The sequence below is a fragment of the Gobio gobio genome, assembly GCF_949357685.1.
Source record: "Gobio gobio genome assembly, chromosome: 9".
Classification (NCBI taxonomy): Eukaryota; Metazoa; Chordata; class Actinopteri; order Cypriniformes; family Gobionidae; genus Gobio; species Gobio gobio.
Genome location: NC_137115.1, coordinates 33007935 through 33029144, shown reverse-complemented (window position 1 = coordinate 33029144; position 21210 = coordinate 33007935). Strand labels below are relative to the sequence as shown.

General features: G+C 37.4%; 1 protein-coding gene across 1 annotated transcript in view; it reads right to left on the bottom strand.

The window, feature by feature from the left end:
• Window positions 1–6609: 6609 nt before the first annotated feature.
• Window positions 6610–21210, bottom strand: part of glg1b (golgi glycoprotein 1b) — a gene marked incomplete at its 5' end in the record, with an annotated part of 66305 nt that continues 51704 nt past the window's right edge. Inside the window, 4 exons of the mRNA XM_079825422.1 lie at window positions 6610–9649; window positions 11783–11889; window positions 13485–13605; window positions 14447–14554. Coding sequence (XP_079681548.1) covers window positions 9482–9649; window positions 11783–11889; window positions 13485–13605; window positions 14447–14554 — 504 coding nt within the window. The 3' untranslated portion in view covers window positions 6610–9481. The remainder of the gene's footprint in view (window positions 9650–11782; window positions 11890–13484; window positions 13606–14446; window positions 14555–21210) is intronic.

Genomic DNA, 21210 nt, shown 5'->3' with positions numbered 1-21210 from the left:
CTTGCTACATTAAATGAATAACAACACATGAGCATTATTCACTTAGTATAGGCTAGTCAAAAAAACCCCAACAAAAACAACAACAACAACAACAATCCAATAGTTGATCATTTTGGTGTAGAGATATTTAACTATTGATGTCCCAGTGCATGCTGGGAAGAGGATGAATTGGACATAAAACAGGACATGATTTTAAATCTAAAACTGTATATTCACAAAAACGAATAAAGCAACATAAATAAAATAAACCAGTGATGACACTTTGCATGAACTATATTAAAGGAATGGATCTATTGGAATATCAATTACTCACCCTCAGGTTTTCTTAAACCCGTGTGACTGTCTTTCCTCTACTGGGGACAAAAAATGATTGAGGAATGGAAAGATGACGAGTGTCAAACTCCAAAAAGTGCCATGAAAAATAATCCATATAACTGGGGCCCGTTTCAGAAAGGAGGTTAAGTGAAAACTCTGAGTATGTTAACCCTGAAATAAGGGAAACTCTGGGTTTTCTGTTTCAGAATGGGAGGTATGTCAAACCCGAGAAAGCAGAGTAAGTCAAGCCCGTTTCTGAAAGAGAGGTAACTTATACTCAGAGTCAGTTACCAGGGTTACTTACTCTGTGAACCTAACCTGGTCAGGAGCAGGTTTTCTTTGGTAAACCCAGAGTTTATTTCGTTCTCCTCCCCCTTTTTAAAGCACCAGCAGTGTTTAAATACTTTATTCATTCATTCAAACGCCACAAATGCTTTTCTTACTGAGTATTTTGGTTGTATTTCAAGTATAAATATATAAAAATATATATAAATTTAATCTAAATCTAAAGTAAGCAAAGTTTACTTAAAACAAATTAAATTATCTGCCACTTGACAAAAATACAAAGTAAGAAAAGCATTCTTTGCAGGAACATTCATTGCTTATATTTTCATCATGAGGACACTGTCAAAGAGACAAAAATGGCATGTCCTTTTATACAGGATCCTGACGTTCACTTGATAATCCTCTAGAAGTAACCTAATAATTAGAATTTCCTTTAGGATTTCCAGTGGTTGGACGCATTGATGACACTCATTTACCCATCATCACACTTTCTGAAAACGGATTATTGTATGGAATGGAAGGATGCTGCCAGATGGTAGTACGAGATATATGCCATAACCACCACCACAGCTGTTAAATACATTTATTTACATTTTTTATAGTCATCTTTATTTCCTACAAATACTTTATTCTTTTTCCTGTTGGGTATTAATATTCTTCCTCCATCTCCTCTTCATCTGTCAGTGGTGCTGGAGTTTGGCTGGCCTGAGTAGAAGTAAACTGTTTAATGTCATTCCCCTGATTAATAAATGTAACAGGTGGGATCAGAGAACATTTCATTATGTGAAAGAGCATAGACCCTTTTCACATTTCTGGGTTTCTCAGAGCGGAAGTCGTCATAGGGTTAACTTTCATAGCGGTGAATGAAAGAATAAATTAAATATATATTTTTGTGTCTCCATTTGCTCAAATAGCAAAAGAAAAACTCCACAATAGTGATTTCACAACTTTCAAAAAGGGAAAAATTAAAGTGAGATTGATAATTGCAGTGAAAAGAGAGAAAGATGTTAATTTTAACTATCACTCCCATAGACGCTTTATTAGAAACACTCTCACAGCAGCGGTAGCTTGATTTTTGTAATTGGATGCAAAAGTAATATAATACAAAGTATTAATGTTATAAATGTACATAAAAAAAATACAAAAAACGTTGCAGGATTTACGATATTGATGACTATTAAAACACATCATCACAGTCTGTGAAAAGGGTCTATGTGGGAAAAGCTGCTCCACATTGGACACTGAATGATATTTATTTAATATGTCAAATGTTTGTAAAGTCATTAAACCAACACCCATGAACATTTTATGCTTAAAGCTTTATCTGATTGAATTATGTTTTTATTTTATTTTTTATTTTTAGCTGCTGCCACATTCTTTGTTTGCCTTTTGGATACCATGAAAATTAAACTTCATTAAAATAATTAAGAATTAAACTTGTGTATTGACCTGGAAGTATGCAAATGTCTTTTTGTTGGGTGCTGTTGCCATGGTGAATCGTAATTTCGGAGCTCCATTGATCGTGGCTTTTCATAGTTGGAGTGCATGAGCTTAATTCAGAGTCAGTCTACTCAGAGTTGATTGAACTACCTCAATTCAGCTGTTCTGAAACCCAAAACTCAGAGTTTCCCATCTCAGAGTAAGTCAACTCAGAGTTCAGGTTTAAACTCAGAGTTGGTTGAACCTCCTTTCTGAAACAGGCCCCTGGTGTGCTATACATCTTCCATTATCAGGGTCATTTAACATCCTGCCGAGCTTCCAGACTGATGGGTTAGTTTGCCAACCACAAACTAACTGAAACCACAAAGAAAATCTTTATTGATTGATTGGTTACATATTGATACATATATTGACATATATAAAATGGAGTGAAACAGCCCTGCCGTGACTTCACTGTGTCATAAACCAGATTTAAGTGTTTGGAAGTAAATGTGACTTGAGAAGGGAAGCCAAAGTCAATGTCTTAAAGGTGCTTTTTTTGAAACTCCACACTTAAAATGTCCTTTTATTACCTGACCGCACTGATATCACTGAAATAAGTGTCCTGAGAAAGCAAACTTGTCTCTGCAACAAGCCAAGGCCTTCTTGTATTCCACACAAAAGAGTCAAACTGTTTATAGCCAATCAGAAGCATTCTCTGCCTGTCAATCATTCACAGAGTCAGGTGTGCTGACATCGGGTTGGCTGACATGACATTGGAAGGCGGGGCTTTTGATAGAGCGAGGGAGTGTCGTGGAGGTTAGCAAAATGGTGAAGCTAGCAAAAAAACTGAATAAACACCTTTACATTTATGTATGCTTTACTCAAGGTTATTTAAGAAATTAACAGAAAACCAAAATGGTTTCAGAATGACATTTTGCAAAGTAAAGAACAATACATTAATCTATGCAATTATTTATTAGGAAAATACTATATACAAAAAAAGAAGTGGGCTTTTTTCATTTTATTGCACTGTATTTACAGACTGACACAGACGAGAATAAATGGTTAAATAAAGTCGTTATTTTTGTTTTTATTTAATTTAACAATGTCTTTCATACCTTTCTGGGCCTTGAAAGTGGTAATTAAATTGCTGTGTATTGAGGGGGTCATATTTTTTCATAAAAAAATATCTTAATTTGTGTTCCAAAGATGAACGAAGGTCTCACAGGTTTGGAACGACACGCGGGTGAGTAATTCACGACAGAACGAACCCTTTAAAGTATTATTTTATTTTAAATCTATTGCCTGACATATTCAAAACATCATGTGTTAAGACATTGCAGGATACACATTAAAAATCGACATATAACCAGCCCATACACATCTTGACACATAATAAAAAGTTAGCAAAATGGCATGTTTATGGGCTAAATGCATCTGTGTTGTTTGGCTGGGACGACCGTTTTCCTGGAGGAGAAAAAAATTAAGGCTGAACAGAATATGCCTGCAGGAGAGACAGTATTGACCTCCTGCAATTCTGGATGGATGAATGGATGACGGATGACTAGTAGGTAATAAATTATTTGACGTTTATTGCTGTCTACTAGTTATTTATATCTAAGCCCTTCTGGATTGATGTCATTAATCTTTGCCCGTTGGTCCATCACAAACCTTGGCCACATTCATAAAAGCATTTCAGTCCAAACACCACTAGGTGGCAGTAAAAGCAACACTTGGTTGATGATCGACACACACACACACACACACACACACACACACACACACACACACACACACACACACACACACACACACACACACACACACACACACACACACACACACACACACACACAGTGCAGCGTTTTCTCTTTTAAGAAAATCTGGAATTCAAAACGTTCAAACGTTTTAGAAACAAACAAACAAACACTGTGGCGCAAAGTACATAAGTGATCACGTGACTCTTTGCACAGATAATCAGATGTTCTTGCTTCAGTTGAAGCTCAAACACGGTCGTCAGGTTTTGTTCAGTGCTTCTGCCATTAAAGCAAACGGAGACAAACCACATACTAAGACATCCTGATATTCATGTTATGCCACTTTGAGTTCTGGGACTCTCATTATCCAAGTCCTCCTGGGTTACATAAGCCTCTTAATGCGGAGGAAGACTGGCCTTGACTAAGACAAGTGCCTCATTATTTTATGCATAGAGTATTTCATTATCATAATCATTGATGGCAGCAGCCCAAGTGACAGCAATCCTCAGGCCTTCTACAGTTGTATTAGTAATACGAATAATAAGAATTTGAAATAGGTCATCTTTAACCACATAAATTCAAATGCAGGCTGTATTTTTAAGACTGTCTTGCTGATCTTCTAGGACTAAAGAACATCTCTGCAGTGTCCTCCTCTGACTCTAATGAGACATCCTCAACTCATCATCTCTGATTCATTTGTTCTTTTAGGTGGACCAAAGCCCCTTACAAATCACCCATTAATGCAAATGTTCTTTTACAATGTCTTATTTAAAATGTATGACATGTTGATGTAGGAGAAAGGCTTTTCTTATATAAACTTACATGATAGAGGAACTAGTGAATATGTTGTTTTAATATGCTTTTGAAAATAAGTTTGTCCTGGAAACATCTTCATCATAGACGTTTTCTTAACAGTAACACTTTACAATAAAGTTCCATTTGTTAACAAGAACTTACAAAACACTTCAACATTTCAGCATTTACTTACACATTATTAAAAATCTAAATTTGCATGTTAAAGGGTTAGTTCACCCAAAAAAATGAAAATTCTGTCATTAATTACTCCCTTTCATGCCGACAAATGAAGATATTTTTGACGAAATCCGAGAGCTCTCTGACCTGCATGGACAGCATTACCAGCACTAACACTTTCAAGGCCCAAAAAGTTAGGAAAGACATCGCTAAAATCGTCCATGTGACTACAGTGGTTCAAGCTCAATTTTATGAAGCGACAAGAATACATTTTGTGCGCAAAAAAACTAACAAAAATAACGACTTTATATCCAACGTATGTGTCCCCTACGCTGTTGACTTAGTAAATACAGTGCAGACTTACGTCAGAGCTACGCCAGAACGCCGGCTTACCATTGGCTGAAGCTGTTCACGTGAGCACCACGATGCATGCGTGCGTGTGATGCTGACACACAGACGAGAAGAAATTGATGAATAAAGTCGTTATTTTTGTACGTTTTTTGCGCATTCTTGTCGTTTCATAAAAAGAAGCTTAAACACCACTGTGGTCACATGGACTATTTTAACAATGTTTTACTACCTTTCTGGGCCTTGAAAGTGCTCTCGGATGTCATCAAAAATATGAAGATGAACGAACAGTTTTGGAACGACATGAGGGCGAGTAATTCATGAAAGAATTTACATTTTTGGATGAACTACTAACCCTTTTAATATTATTTAATGGACATGAACTACCAATGAACAATTGTGTTTTTAAACTATAACCGAGATTAATAAATACCGTAACAAATGTATTTTATTGTTAGTTAATGCATTAATGTTAAAGTATAACCAAATTAATTAACCCTTGTGCATCCTTATGGACAGGTTTGCCTTTTTTTTTTTTTAAATCATTTTGCCTGTTAATGCTAAATACATACATTTTGGCACAGGTGTGTACTTTTATTGGAATTTTACTATTTCACCCCCATTTACTTAAAAATATCAATTTTGCACTAGGTACACAAAATAGTTCCTCTTAGCACTGTTTGGACAAAAATGTCCCCATTGAAACCCATTAAAAGCCCAGTTCCTATAAAATGATGCAATGTTTGTTAATAGGCTTTCATTCTGTTTGAAATTAAAAGTTAAAAAAAATTTTTTTTACCAGATGGTGTAATTTTATCAGGTTTGGCCTATAAAGCAAATACTCATTTTATACCTGGTTTCTGTTTATGCATATAGAGCCAATTGGATAAATTATGCAGCTATAACTGTGTGGGTGTGTTGGTATGGATGTCAGTGTGTGGTTTGTATGGGTGTGCCTGTGTATGCTTGTAATATTTGCGAGAAAAACCCAAATGAAAATCCCAAATACAACCGCTGTGTGTACCGGTGGAGTTTTGCTGGCATCTAATGGGGAAAATTTGACACTGAGCCCAAACAAAATCTTACTGAGAGCTCATTTTTGAGATATCAACCTTAAATTTGGAACACAGCTTTTTTTATTTTATGGCTTTGATTTTCTAGCAGTTTTAGAGTTCAACATGTTTCATAAAATATATATTTTATATAAAATATTATTCATAAATATTTTTCATAAACTTAAACCTCTATAATTTTTATTTTTTTTTATTTTAAACTTTTTTGGCTTCAACAATAATCTGCCATGGGTCTTCTTTAAAATGAGACCAAACTCAAGTCTGTGCTCCCAATATTCAATTTGTTATGACAGTTTTATTGACATGGACATTTTTGTCCTCTATGGACCCACGTCTTTAATTGATGCACAAGGGTTAAGACAAGCTGAATAACTAAATCAACACTCAATATACCATATAAATGAAACAAAACTGGAGTGAAATCAAAACACAAATGGTAAGAAAATCTACAGTATTTTATTAAACTGATAATTCATCATCTGTACAGAATTAGGGAAACCAACAAAACAAGTCTGATTCATCATGTAACATGGCAAGATGAAGAAACGGAGAAAGTAAAATCACAGCCATAACCTTTTTAAAATTTTTAGACAATTTGCAGTTAATATGAAACATGAAAAACTGCCGTCCAGCAGATGTTAGAGCTGCTAAGAGTCTTGCAGAGGAGCATCTTAAACAAAGCAGGATTATTTTTGGCTCTGCACTATGACTGTTGGGAAATTGTGACTTTTCAGTAATGGAATCAGGTTTTGCTCTTCCTTGTGGCTTCAAAAGATGCTTTCAAAATGGGACTCGTCAACACACAGACAGACAGACAGACAGACAGACAGACAGACAGACAGACAGACACACACACACACACACACACACACACTACAATCTCTGGCAACTTGATTTGTGCACAATACAAAAAAAAAGTATTAAAATCATCCAAGCAAAAAATATTTTTTCTTCAAAGAGAAAGCAAGTTGTAATGGTTGGAAAGACTCGATATTCCATGCACATCTTTCAAAACTATTTAAGGATCACTTGACTTCCAAACTAGTACAAATCGAACCTAACAGAACATGGGCTCCCTTTGAGTTTTAAAAGAGAAGAGTGATTAATGACCCATCACAGTCCGCTTTTTGTTTTATACTCCAATGACATCCAATGTGGTAAATTACCACTATAAACCAGCTATATGTAAAATATAAAAAAAAAGAAAGAAAAAAAAAAAAGTCAAAATCAAAACACATGATCGGTCTCGAAACAAAAAAGCATGAAGGAGGAGAAATATATTTGGAATAACATAACTTTTAACATTTACTTATCTACAATATATAGTCAAACATGACCATATGATCAGTAGAATTTTACAGTCCAAATTTCAAATCACCAGAAATCTCAGACACTGTCATTTGTACATTATAACTATTATTTACAGAAGAACATTGAGATCGTCAATGCTAGAGGTAAGCAGTACGAAAAAAAAGTACTGTTCCCAAATTTTTTTAATCTGTTGAAGGGATAGTTCACCCAAAAATGAAAATTATGTCATCATACTCATTGGGAACCCAAAAAATTCTTCAAAATATATTCCGCAGAAGAAAGAAATACATACAGGTTTAGAACGACATGAGGGTCAAAGCAAGTTTTACTTTTCAAAATAAAATGTAACCTTTTAAATCAAATGAAAAGGTGAATCAGATGAAACCTCTCAAAATAAAAGTGCACAAATATGCTCTATTTTATCTCTTCATTTGGGGTGAATTTTTCACCACAAATATTATAATTATATATATTCAAATGAGCGAATGCAGAACGAGTTCTGGGGGCAAATCATGCATGGATCGTTTAGAAAAACCTTAAGTATTCAGCAAGTGTTGTGCATATAATCATCACAGTTATAATTAGAGTAACTTGGTAACAAATAGACAAAGACAAGCATGTCATTCCTTTTCATCCTACAGATGTTTGTGGGTACAGCTTTGAAAAAATACAGAGCCGCCATCAATGGGGGCTAATGGACGTTTCCTTTCACTGGTATGACAGAGAAAGAGAAAAGGCAACATCAGAACAGATGTATCTCTCTGCACCCACACACACACACGCTCACGTGTATGAAATCAAGATCGGCACATTTGTTGTAAACAATAAATAAGGCTCAAGCCAAACATAACAAAACGTCAAAAAAAGTGCAATCGTCCTGTGAACATTCAAAGTACCTCTGGAAAAATACACCTAACGCGGTATACAGTCGCGTTCAACCTTGCAACGTTGGTCCGCAGGAAACTTGGCCCTGGACAATAAAAGAACCTTCTCTAAAGGTCTAGTCCAATTTCATACTCTTAGTATATTCATCACTTAATGTCTAATGCATTATAATTGTGCACACCGGACGTTTATAATGCTTCAGACCGCTCAGATCAGTAGGTGAATCTCAAAAAAACACCCGGTTTGTCATGTTTCCCACCAAAATAAAATAAATTTCGTTTAAAGAAAACTAAGCAATTTATGACATTGTGACTTTATTTTCTTTAGCTGTATTTGTTGTTGTACTAACTTTACATATTGATAGTTACATATAGTGTTTTTTAAAACAAAAAAACGTAAAAATGAGCAATGAGAAACACTATTGAGAATGACAAAACTCAGAAAGTATTGTGCCGATGTAATGGGAATTATGAAAATGTCACAATGTACATAATTTGAATGGGTGGGGGGGGGGGGGGGGGGGCTAGTGTTTACTAATCTTTGCAAGTTTACTGCTTTATGTTTAATGTATAATAAAACATACTTTACCTTATTAAAGACCACCGTTTCACATTGTAGTTCATCATACGGGACTAGAAAAACCATCTTACCTCCCAAGTGCCAATCAATCCGACCCAAAGTGGACTAAAATGGTGACAATTAAAAAAAAAAAAAATGACATAAAGATGTCTTCTGAACTTTCATGTAAGCTGCTGTCTATGACCACACAGTCTTAAAAACTGGAAAAGAAACAACAATAAAAATACTGCATTGACACATGACCATATTACAGTCAAGAAGTAAGGCTGCCACTCTCAAAACAAAAACACAAACCATATATAAATCAAGGCATAATGTCCCAAAACGGTCTTGATCCTCTCCGAGAAGCGTTTCAAAAGTTTAACGTTTGGATTCAGATGGGATTCAGTGGCTGGCTAGGCTAGAGAGGGTTCCAAACATGGCATCAGCCCACAGAAGGTCCACTGACAGCTCCCAAATTCTTCGCAGGTATAAATACAAAGAACAGCGAGGGCAGGAAATGACGCGTGAAACAGGAGGGGCGGCATCCTCGCTCTACCTGTCTTTTAGCTCTCTGGTCACTCGTTTGGTGATGCGGCCACACAGCAGTCCCACAAGGAAGAGGATGGACACAGCCAGTGCTATTACGAACAAGATGTAGTTCTTCGAAGGCGACGTCATGACTTGCACAGCGAGGTCCGAGAAACCTTCAGCTGGTGCCACCTAGAAATTCACATACTAGAACTCATAATAAAGAAGTGACTTTGTCCCCAAAACCTGATATCATCAAAGTGCAATTTTAATGAATAAACATTAATAATAATGATGATGATGATAATATTATTGTTAATACAATATAATTCACTTATTTATTTATTAATTTTTTATTATATAATAATTTATTTTAATATGTTTTAAAAATTATTAATAATTAAAATGTATATATTTTTAATAAGATGTATTGAAATATATTTTCTATTAAATTAATAATAATAATTTATTTTATTTACACACAAACACATGTATAGATTTAAGTAGTATTATAATAGAATAAAAATAAAAAAAAGTTATTTATATATTATATATGAATATAAATATTTTATAAATAAATATAACATGTTTCTTTATATATATGAAAAATGTTATATTTATATATAAAATATTTAAATTAATATATAATATAAAATATATATAAATAACTTTTTAAATTTTTTCTATTATAATATTTCTTAAATATATACGTGTGTGTGTATTTAAATATACATAATAATACACAGTACACACAATTATTATGTAAACACAAACTTTTATTTTGGATGCGATTAATTGTGATTACAGTTTTTTATTCGCTTTGTTACTATTTTCACAAGAAAGGTGTACATTTTCAATACTCAGAGCTAATATCACAACAGATCATCAAAAGCACTTTTTTCAAACATTTCAGCATATTTTCAATTGTGTTAGTACAATACACAAAACCACAATCTATCCTTTTCACTACACAAAATAAGCGTTTCATCTTTATAAATGTTTCATTCACAGTAACTGCTTTTCATAAAGCTCTTACTATCAAACTTTTGATTTGCACCTCTTAAAGTTCAGTTTAATACATTTGTCTATTATTTAATCCAACTGATCTTAATGGTTAATCAATCAATCATTTGGTATACATATAGATTTCTATAGATATTGATTCTATAGACATAGTTTCTACTTTGTTTGCAATTTCCAATATGGATAACCTTATAAAATTATTATTTTTTTTTTCACATTATAATCTATATATCTTAGATTATAAGGTGTGTGCGTGATTAAAAGTGAGTGTGGCCTGGTAAACTCTACATTATGGGGACAAAATCATAATGTATATGGAGAGTCTATGGAGTGTGTATGTGTGTGTGTGTGTTGCAATTTGTGAATAGAGCAGAATAGAGTATAAGGGAGTGGTAATAGTCAATGACGGTGTAACATCAGACTGATCAGAAATCAGAAGAAGGGAGAAAGATGGCATCAAATACAGCATTTTACATTACAGTATGTATGCCATGTGATACTGTAAACAGATTTCATGGTAGAGACTGTCACATTACAGTAACTCACCCTTATAGAGCTCAACTACAGTAGATTCAGTCATATGGTACAGTGAGAACATTTATTGCCAGCAAACTCTGTTATAGCACAGAACCTCATGGCTGTGTCATAACTTTATCACACCTCTTGATAACACACTGAATACTATTACAAAGATTATGGATTAATATAATTATATAAGTTAGGTAATGTAAGTGTATTTTCTAATGAGGCATATGTAGCCTGTGTTACTGTAGATAATTCAGCAACGAGGGAGATTTGAAACATATCTTGCATTGTTTGCTGTTGGATGAACTGATTGTTAAACGTACTAAACTGAAAGAAGATCACACTGTTGTGTTTCTGAGATTAAACCAAATGTTCTCATTACATATCACAATAATCTTGTGTTTGAAACAATGATTATGTGGACTGAAAATATGTGCAACAATGAAAGCATTACATCAGGTTTTGAAAGAATGACTAGCTGTGTTACAAGTGTGATCAGGTTGGATTTTTGTTCTAAGAGTTTTGAAAATGTACACCTTGTGAAAATAGTACCAAAGCGAATAAACAAAAAACTGTAATCGTTTGACAGCCCTAAAAGCAATACATCTGTCATACATCCCTGTTGTGGCTGCGGTGTGTCACATGACAGGCATGACATGTCGCCATAATAATAAAGTGACAGGTTCTAAAATAACCCTCACCTTAAACTCCCGCTGGGGGTCAGCCAGAATATTTTAAACTTGCGTGCAAAAGGGTTAAATGTGTTTGTGTACTGACCTTCGCTGCATAGCCCCACATGTCTATGCGGTCCTGTAATCTTCTCTTACATTCAGGCTGTAGACGCACCTGCTTGTCCTGCAGAGCCTCCATCAAACAGGACATTTCTGGGAAAGCATTACAAACACAGAGAGTCAGGAGCTCCAAATTGCAGTTAAGAAGGAGATGAAGAACCGTAATCACACCATCCGTCAAGGCAGGGCTCGACATTAAGCCTGTTCACACAGCCTGTTCCTTCGGACGAGTGAATCTGTCATTCACTTGTCCGAGTAAAACATTTGCTAGTCCGGATATTTTTTGTAAATATAATCTATTCTGAAGCAATATTCTCACCAGTGTTTAATCAGCTTTGACATATTTAAATATGCCTACTTGTCATATTTGTACCTTTTTATAAAGGGCATTTTTCCATAATCTTATTAAATATAGGATATGCTTCAGATTTCCTTTTATATTCTTAAATTTGATCTATGAATTAAATTAGAATAAGACACTATAGGCTGTTACCAATCAAATTAAATCATTTACACTGAAAAATTACAACAGCATTAAATAATGTTATGAGATTATTTTAATTTTTTTTGCATATACAAATAAGAAATGTTGGAAAGATGAAACTAAACTGCCAGTAGGTGGCAGCATGTGACCGTCTTAATGAGCGAGTCATTGAGTCGATTCGTTCAAACGGCTGATTCATTCAAGAATTTGGCGGTCGTTTACGAATAGGTCATTGAATCTTTGATTCAACCGATTCATTAAAACGCTGAATCATTCAGTAACACGCTGTTGCTGTGAGATGCGTTACGGTTCTGCTGTGATATTTGTTTGGAACTGTTTTCGCTGCTGAAATAGAACAAAAACTCCATATTGCATCTAAAATGTAAGTGACTTGATGTTAAATAATTGTTTATGGAACTGGCGTATGAAATCAGTGTCATTTTCAGTCGTGATGGTATTCAGGAAAACCACACTCTTGTTAGTGTAATGTTGCTTAACTGTATCATATATTATAAATATAAAAACTACACAATTTTAACCGTGTATGTTAACTGAGTTTCTTTGTATGAGTGGCGCTCATTTGTTTTCTATTTTGTCCTCGAGAGGCTGCGCAGCCTCAACAGCGCAACCTTCTTAACGTCAGTTCGTTTTATATTATCCACTATCGATCTCCACTTACACTAACTGAGAATCATTGCAGAATCATTATTGCTCTTTGGTGATTACCTAGTTATTTTTTGTTTTGACGTCTTAACCAGGATACTTGTCCGTCGGGCAAGTAAAATTATTTTTCACTTGCCCCTTCAAAAAATCCACTTGTCCCGGACAAGCGTTAATGTCGAGCCCTGCGTCAAGTTCAATATATTTGAACTACTATCACAGAAACAAGGTCTCTAAAACAGACCCTCAACCCAGTTATCTTAACTAAGCATCATGAATTAAACAACATTGTATTTATGACGCATTTAACCGTGAAACAGAATATTCGGTGTGAAATAATTTATGTAAGGTTTAATATGCAGCTATGTGGAGCAAGATATTTAATAAGAAAGAAATGTCTCATTATATATATATATATATATATATATATATATATATATATATATATATATATATATATATATATATATATATATATATATATATATATATATATATATATATATACACACACACACACACACAAAATTCAGTGAATACTCACGTCTGCCCCTTCCAGGGTTGATGGCTGCACAGTGGTGTTTCAAATCCAGAGCACAGGCTGTGTGCAAGACAGGATCCACAAATATGTCTGCTTTGCTTTCTTTGAGCATGTTCAACACCTCCTACACATGAAGAGGATGAAGAAATAAGTGAAATGTAGACACTACACTGGTATGTCAAACTATTAAAGCTGTGTGAGTGGACTGTCTTAAGTAACTATTTTGACAAAAAATTACTATTAATTAACACAATAGTTAGATTTAAGGACAAATAGTTACACTACCGTAAAAAAGTTTGGGGTCAGTAAGATTTGTAAATGTTAAATTGAAAGAAGTGTCTTATGTTCACCAAGATGGCATTTATTTGATCAATAACTATTGTGGAACATTATTATAATTTAAAAGAACAGTTTTCTATTTCAATATATTTTAAAATGTAATTTATTCCTGTGACACAAAGCTGAATCTCAGCTGATTCATGATCCTTCAGAAATCATTCTAATATGATGATTTGATGCTGAAGAAACATTTATTATTATTATGATCAATGAAATACTTTTTTTGCTTAATATTTTTGTGGGATTCTTTGACTAATAGAAAGTAGCAAAAGCAGCATTTATTTAATCTAGAAATCTTTTATAACATTATACATGTCTTTAGCGTTACTTTTGATTAATTTAATGCATCCTTACTCAATAAAAATATCAATTTCTTTAAAAAATATACATACATACATACAGTATATTTTAAAAGAAATGTACATGTTTCAACATATATAATATGCAAGCCAAAATCTAAACATCTATATAAAGCAACCACATACTGTATGTGTCTAGGGTGGGAATCTTTGCTCATCAAAAAAAGCAGATGTGGGTTTAAAGACACTGCTGGTGTTGCCATAGCAACTGATGCAGAAGAAACCAGTGTGTAGCAGATGAAGCATGTTTGAGGATGTGTTCTGTACCGTCTTGCACTCCTCTTGTTTAATTTTCAGTAGGTTGTTCTTCAGACACTCCTCCACTTGACCCGTCTGTTCCTGTGCGGCAGCTTCCTCTGCACACAGCCGCGTGATCTTACACACACAAACAGACACAGACATGTTATGAAGTGACTAAAAGATATAAAATCTCCAGTTTCTTCCTCAAAAATGTGTCTTGTCTTTGTCTGTTGACCTCCTGTCAGCAGAATATAACAGTCAATTTTATTTACTGACCCATAAAGAGACCCATTTCACACCATTTCTGCTTGATTGCTCCATGAGAGCCTAAGGCTTATGGAGACCATAAATAAAGGGCTTTTCCTTAGACAGTCAGCAGGAGGAGGGTCCCTCTTCTTGTCCCGTTCCATTACAAACAAGCCATATTAATATGCAACACTCTGCAGTATAGCAGATCCAATAGTCCTAATGCAATAACGGCTTTCAAAACCTTTAATAAAACCAGTAAGCCTGCAGCGGTTAGCGCAAATTCTCGTGTCATATTATGGGACAGCAGTTTGTATTCGGACTGTCATTTCAAGATAGAATACTAACAAGTTCCTGTCATTGTACACCGTCCTGTCCTATAAAGACAGAATTAGATTAAAATTTAAGGGTCTGATTTCACAGACAGGACTTAGATTAAGCCTGGATTAGGCCTTCAATTAAGGCATTTAAGTAGCTTTTATAAACGTGCACTGGGAAAAAAAACATTACTGATGTGCATCTTCAGACAAAACAATGCCACTGATATTTTAAGATGTCAGTACAAGTTGCTTCCAGTTAGTCTGGGACTAGTTTAAGCCTTGTCTATAAAACCAGGCAAATAAAACTTAAAGGGTTAGTCCACCCAAAAATACTGTCATTAATTACTCACCCTTATGTCGTTCCAAACCCATAAGACTTTTGTTCTTCAGAAACACAAATGAAGATCTTTTTGATGAAATCTGAGAGCTCTCCATCCCTCCATAGACAGCTACAACTGAAACTCTGATGCTTCAAAAAGTTCATAGAGATCGAAAAACTAATCCATATGAATTGAGCGGTTTAGTCCAAATTTTCTGAAGAGACTCGATTGGTTTATACAGACAGATTTAATTTAGGCTTTTATTCGCATGTAAACATTGATCAGTAAATATAAACAGAAGCTCAACCGAACTTGCTTAATATGCGAGAACAAATTGGTTCTTGCGGAAGCTCAAACATGATGTGTAACACACGAGAACGAACCTCATTGGTTCTCACACGTCAAGTGAACATGCTTGAGCTTCCGTTTACCATAACTGATGTGTGAGTTGATGAATGTTTATATGCGAACAAAAGCCTAAACCACTCAATTGATACGGATCATTTTACGCTTTTTATGAACATTTTGAAGCGTCAAAGTGGTAGTTGTGTAGCTGTCAATGGAGGGAAAGAAATCTCTCATTAAAGAGGATTTCATTAAAAAGATCTTCATTTGTGTTCCGAAGATTAACGAAAGTCTTATGGGTTCGGAACGACATGAGGGTGAGTAATTAATGACAATTTTTATTTCTGGGTGAACTAACCCTTTAAACTTAATACAAAAAATAATTTAAATGAAAGAAATTAGACAAAAAAAAGTTTGTGTTTGATGTAAAAACCAATATATGCAGTGTATGCTTGTATCCGTACATGGTGTCATTTTTTCTTAATGTCTGGTGGTGAGCAGTAGGTGGCGCTGTGCTGTCCAACGGAATGCCACTCATATGTTGTAAAACCCTCTTCTTTTGTACACCTGCTCAATGTGATGATGAATTAGTACTTTCATTTCTTTCTTATTTTCTCTTCTTCTTTTGCAATATTTGAGATAAGAGGTTGGAGAGAAAAATTTAATTCCAACCTGACAGTGCGTGCCGCTGCGCTGCTCTATCTACTCAGTTCATCAGTCTAACAATAAGGATACATGGCCAGTGTTGAAACAGCTTATGAGTTCTAACAAAATAATGCAAAATACAGTGACATGGCCGGCCCTTGTTAAAACATGAACGACATCCCTGAACCTGATTCTGAAATAGTCAGTCCATAGATCTTGAAGGGCTTAATGTGGAAATGATTAGCTTCAGGTAGGATTTCAACTGATGAATAAATTAAGAAAGAGAGGTGTTTTTTTGTGAACAATTATTTTTATTGAGTAGTCAGTTCAATATGAGGATACAGCATTTTAGATTATAGCCATCATCCAGCCCCCACCCACCCACGGTAGAAAGAGAGATAGATTTCTAAAAACAAAAAAAAAGAACAAAAGCACAAAATGTATAATACCTTTAAAAAAAGTTTGGGGACTGTGTTTTTATGTCAGTTAAAAAAAAAACCTGACTAACATTACATTGAATTGATCAAAAGTGATAGTACATTGTTACAAAAGATTTATATTTCAAATATTGGAAAATATTGTATGATGATTTCCACAAAACCCCTCCTTAAACTGTCTTACCGTGGTGGAGGGGTTTCAGTACCCGAATGATCCTAGGAGCTATGTTGTCCGGGGCTATATGCCCCTGGTAGGGTCCCCCAAGGCAAACAAGCCCTAGGTGACAGGTCAGACTAAGAGCGGTTCAGAAGCCCATTATGAGAACAAAAAAAAAAAAGAAATAATCAAGGACTGAGACATGCCACAGCCGGGTCCCCACCCTAGAGCCAGGCCCGGGGTTGGGGCTCGCATGCGAGTGCCTGGTGGCCAGGCTTCCCCTGGGCTCAGCCCGAACGAGTGACGTGGGGCCGTCCTCCCATGGGCTCACCACCTGCAGGAGGGATCGTAAGGGCCGGTGCATAATTGATCGAACAGCAGTCGAAGGCGAGGGCCCTGACGACCCGATCTCTGGACACGGAAACTGGCTTTAGGGACGTTGAACGTCACCTCGCTAGCAGGGAAGGAGCCTGAGCTTGTCAGGAGGTTGAGAGAGTAACGACTAGAGATAGTCGTGCTCACCTCCACGCACAGCTTGGGCTCTGGAACCACACTGCTTGAGAGAGGCTGGACTCTCTACCACTCTAGAGTTGCCCATGGTGAAAGGTGACGGGCTGGTGTGGGTTTGGTTATAGACATGGCTCAGCCACCATGTGTTGGAGTTCACCCCGGTGAACGAGAGGGTCGCTTCCCTGCACCTTTGGGTCGGGGACAGATCTTTCACTGTCGTATATGCCTACAGGTCGAACGGCAGTGCAGAGTACACGGCCCTCTTGTGCCCCTTTTCCACCAAGGCAGTGCTGGTGCTAGTTCGGAGCCAGAGCCTAGTTTTAAATCGGTTCTTTGTGTTTCCACACCCAAAGCACCAGCTCAGAGCCAGGAAAAGTGGTTCTTAAGTAGCACCAAAACATTGCTGGGCTAGAAGTAAGAACCGATTACGTCAGGCGCTGGGGGCGGGGTTACCGTGACCAACTAGACCAACACAAACTTGAGATCCACCATTTTTGAAATGGCAGCAAATGGCTAACAGCTGCTGCTCGTTTGTAATCTCCGTCTATACAAATGACGGCGAGCTGCACGAATGCGTGGGATTCGCTGTGTTTTGATGCCTATGTAGGATCGTAAAGCCATGAGCATCAATAGTAACGCAACTTTTGCCATTGTTGATGGAAGGCTTGTTGGAGATGCATCGGTGCTGTGCAGACTGATCGCCGTATGACAACGAGTCCAACGAGAGCAGGTGTTTTGATATCATACGCGGATCGGTTTGCACAGTGCCGATGCATCTCGAACAAGCCTGGTGTGTGTGTGTTTCCCGCTGCCTTGCTAGCGTTGCTGAGAAAGATGAGACGTATACAGTGACGTAAGACCTGGCTCTGTTGTGAATCTCAGCATGTGGAAAAGCAAACGGTTCTTAAAAGGCTCCTCAGTCGAACCAACTATGAACTGGGACTAGCACTGGCTCTGAACTAGCACCCGGTTCATTCTGGTGGAAAAGGGGTATTGGAGTCTCTGGGAGGGGTGCTGGAAAGTACTCTGACCAGAGACTCCGTTGTTGTTCTACTGGGGGACTTTAACGCCCACGTGGGTGGTGACAGTGACTCCTGGCGGGGGCGTGATTGGAAGGAACTGTCTGAATGGTGTTCGGTTATTGGATTTCTGTGCGAGTCACAACTTGTCCATAATGAACACCATGTTCAATCATAATTGTGTCCAGCAGTGCACGTGGCACCAGGACACCCTAAACCGGAAATTGCTTATTGACTTTGTGGTCATTTCATCCGACAAGGGAGAGGGAAATCTGGCCATCTCTGCTTAGACTGTTGCCCCCTGCGACCTGGCCCCAGAAAGTCTATGCCAGGGTACTGGAAAAGGAGAATTTGGCCGATAGTGGAACCTCGGATTCAGGAGGAACAGTGTGATTTTCGTCCCGGTTGTGGAACACTGGACCAGCTCTATACCCTCTCCAGGGTGCTGGAGGGTTCATGGGAGTTTGCCCAATCAATCCACATGTGCTTTGTGGATTTGGAGAAGGCATTCGACTGGGTTTCTCACGGCGTCCTGTGGAGGGTGCTCTGGGAGTATGGTGTCCGGGGCCCCCTGCTTAGGGCTGTTCGATCCCTGTACGACCAGAGCAGGAGCTTGGTTCGCATTGCCAGCAGTAAGTCAGACTTGATCCCGGTGCATGTTAGACTCCGGCAGATCTGCCCTGTCACCGGTTCTGTTCATAATTTATATGGACAGAATTTCTAGGCGCAGCCAGGGGTCAGAGAGTGTCCAGTTTGGGGACCACACGATTTCGTTTCTTGTTTTTGCAGGACCTTCAGCATGCACTGGGACAGTTTGCAGCCGAGTGTGAAGCGGCTGTGATGAGAATCAGCACCTCCAAGTCCGAGGCCATGGTTCTCAGTCGGAAAAGGGTGGCTTGCCTGCTTCAGGTTGGTGGAGAGTTCCTGCCTCAAATGGAGGAGTTCAAGTATCTTGTTCACGAGCGAGGGAAGGATGGAACGGGAGATTGACAGACGAATCGGTGCCGCTTCTGCAGTAATGCGGTCGATGTACCGGTCTGTCCTGGTGAAGGAGGAGCTGAGCTGTAAGGTGAAGCTCTCGATTTACCAGTCGATCTACGTTCCAACTCTCACCTATGGTCAGGAGTTGTGGGTCATGACCGAAAGGACAAGATCCCGGATACAGGCCTAAAATGAGCTTTCTCCGCAGGGTCGTTGGATGCTCCCTTAGAGATAGGGTGAGGTGCTTGGTCACTCGGGAGGAGCTCAGAGTAGAGCCACATCGAGAGGAGCCAGCTGACAGCTGAGGTGGCTTGGGCATCTGTTCCGGATGCCTCCTGGACGCCTGGAGGGATTATGTCTCCCGGCTGGCCTGGAAGCGCCTCGGCATTCCCCTGGAAGAGCTGGAGGAAATTTCTAGGGAGAGGGAAGTCTGTCCGTCTCTGCTTAGACTGTTGCTGGCCCCACATAAGTGGAAGATGATGGATGGATGGATTTCCACAAAAATATTCAGCAGCACAACCGTTTTCAAAATGGATAATAATAAATGTTTCTTGAGCATCAAATCAGCATATTAGAATAATTTCTGATGGATCATGTGACACTGAAGACTGGAGGAATGATGCTGAAAATCAGCTTTACATCACAGGTATAAATTACATTTTAAAATATATTCAAATACAAAACGTCTCCGGTTACTTTCGTAACCTCGGTTCCCTGAGAGGCGGGAACAAGACGCTGTGTAAAACGCTGCAGGAAATCTCTTTCCAGTTATATTAAATTGTAATATACAGTCAAACCAAAAATTATTCAGACACCAGATATAATTTTTTACTAGTGGGTGCAGGACACTATAGTTCATTTATGTAAGTGAGGATAGCAAAATAAAGTAAACTGTGACATATTATACCCAAAAAAATCTTCATACAGTTGACTACCAGTAAAATTGATAACATTTGGGACCAAAATTATTCAGACACTTTGACCTGACCATGTTTTGCTTAAGTGTTTTTTCTTTGATTGCTAATGCGACCTTTTACACCACAGACTGAACAAAATTAAGCATTGCTTAGTAATTGGTTGACTTAAATTGGTATTATCTAATTGTGTACCTAAAGGGGTCATGACCTGGCTTTTAAATTTTTTTTATACCGTTGTCTTAGGTCAACTTATTGCGTTTGCATGGTTTTTCCATTCAAAAACATCATAATGAATAAGTAATAGGCTATTTTCTGCCCTGGTTTTGAGGCTCTCTCAAGACACGCTCAGTTTTGATGGGCGTGCCGCTCTGAAGACTTGGAAGTAAACACCCACGGCTAGGATTGGATAATATTTGCATATTTAATGAGCTTCTGCTCCCCGTCAGTGAAAGCGTGTGGCAAACGGCAACCGGAACGAATCGCCCAGCCCACAGCCAGGGCTCGCAAAATGTCTTTATCAAACAAACACAATGATTCATCTCTCATCCACCCGCGATTGATTGGAATGTTATTTTTTTATTAACGTTACTTGGCCCGCCCGATCAATGAACATAACCGTGAACCGTGTACACACACCCACGCCCGAGTCAAGAGAGTGAACGATGCACATCAAGACATGAACCAAGAAGAACACCACAAATAAAAGTATTCTCCAGCCTGTGACAGCGTGCTAAGGTATGTTCTGTTAGACATGTACACATAATCTATAGATATCAAGCGATCTGTAACAATGCAATTATCACATATAAAAAAACATGTTTTACTCACATTAGTGTGTTACATCAATCTCATCCTGTCTGCAAATATAGTCTCTTGTTTACAAACGACTCTGTG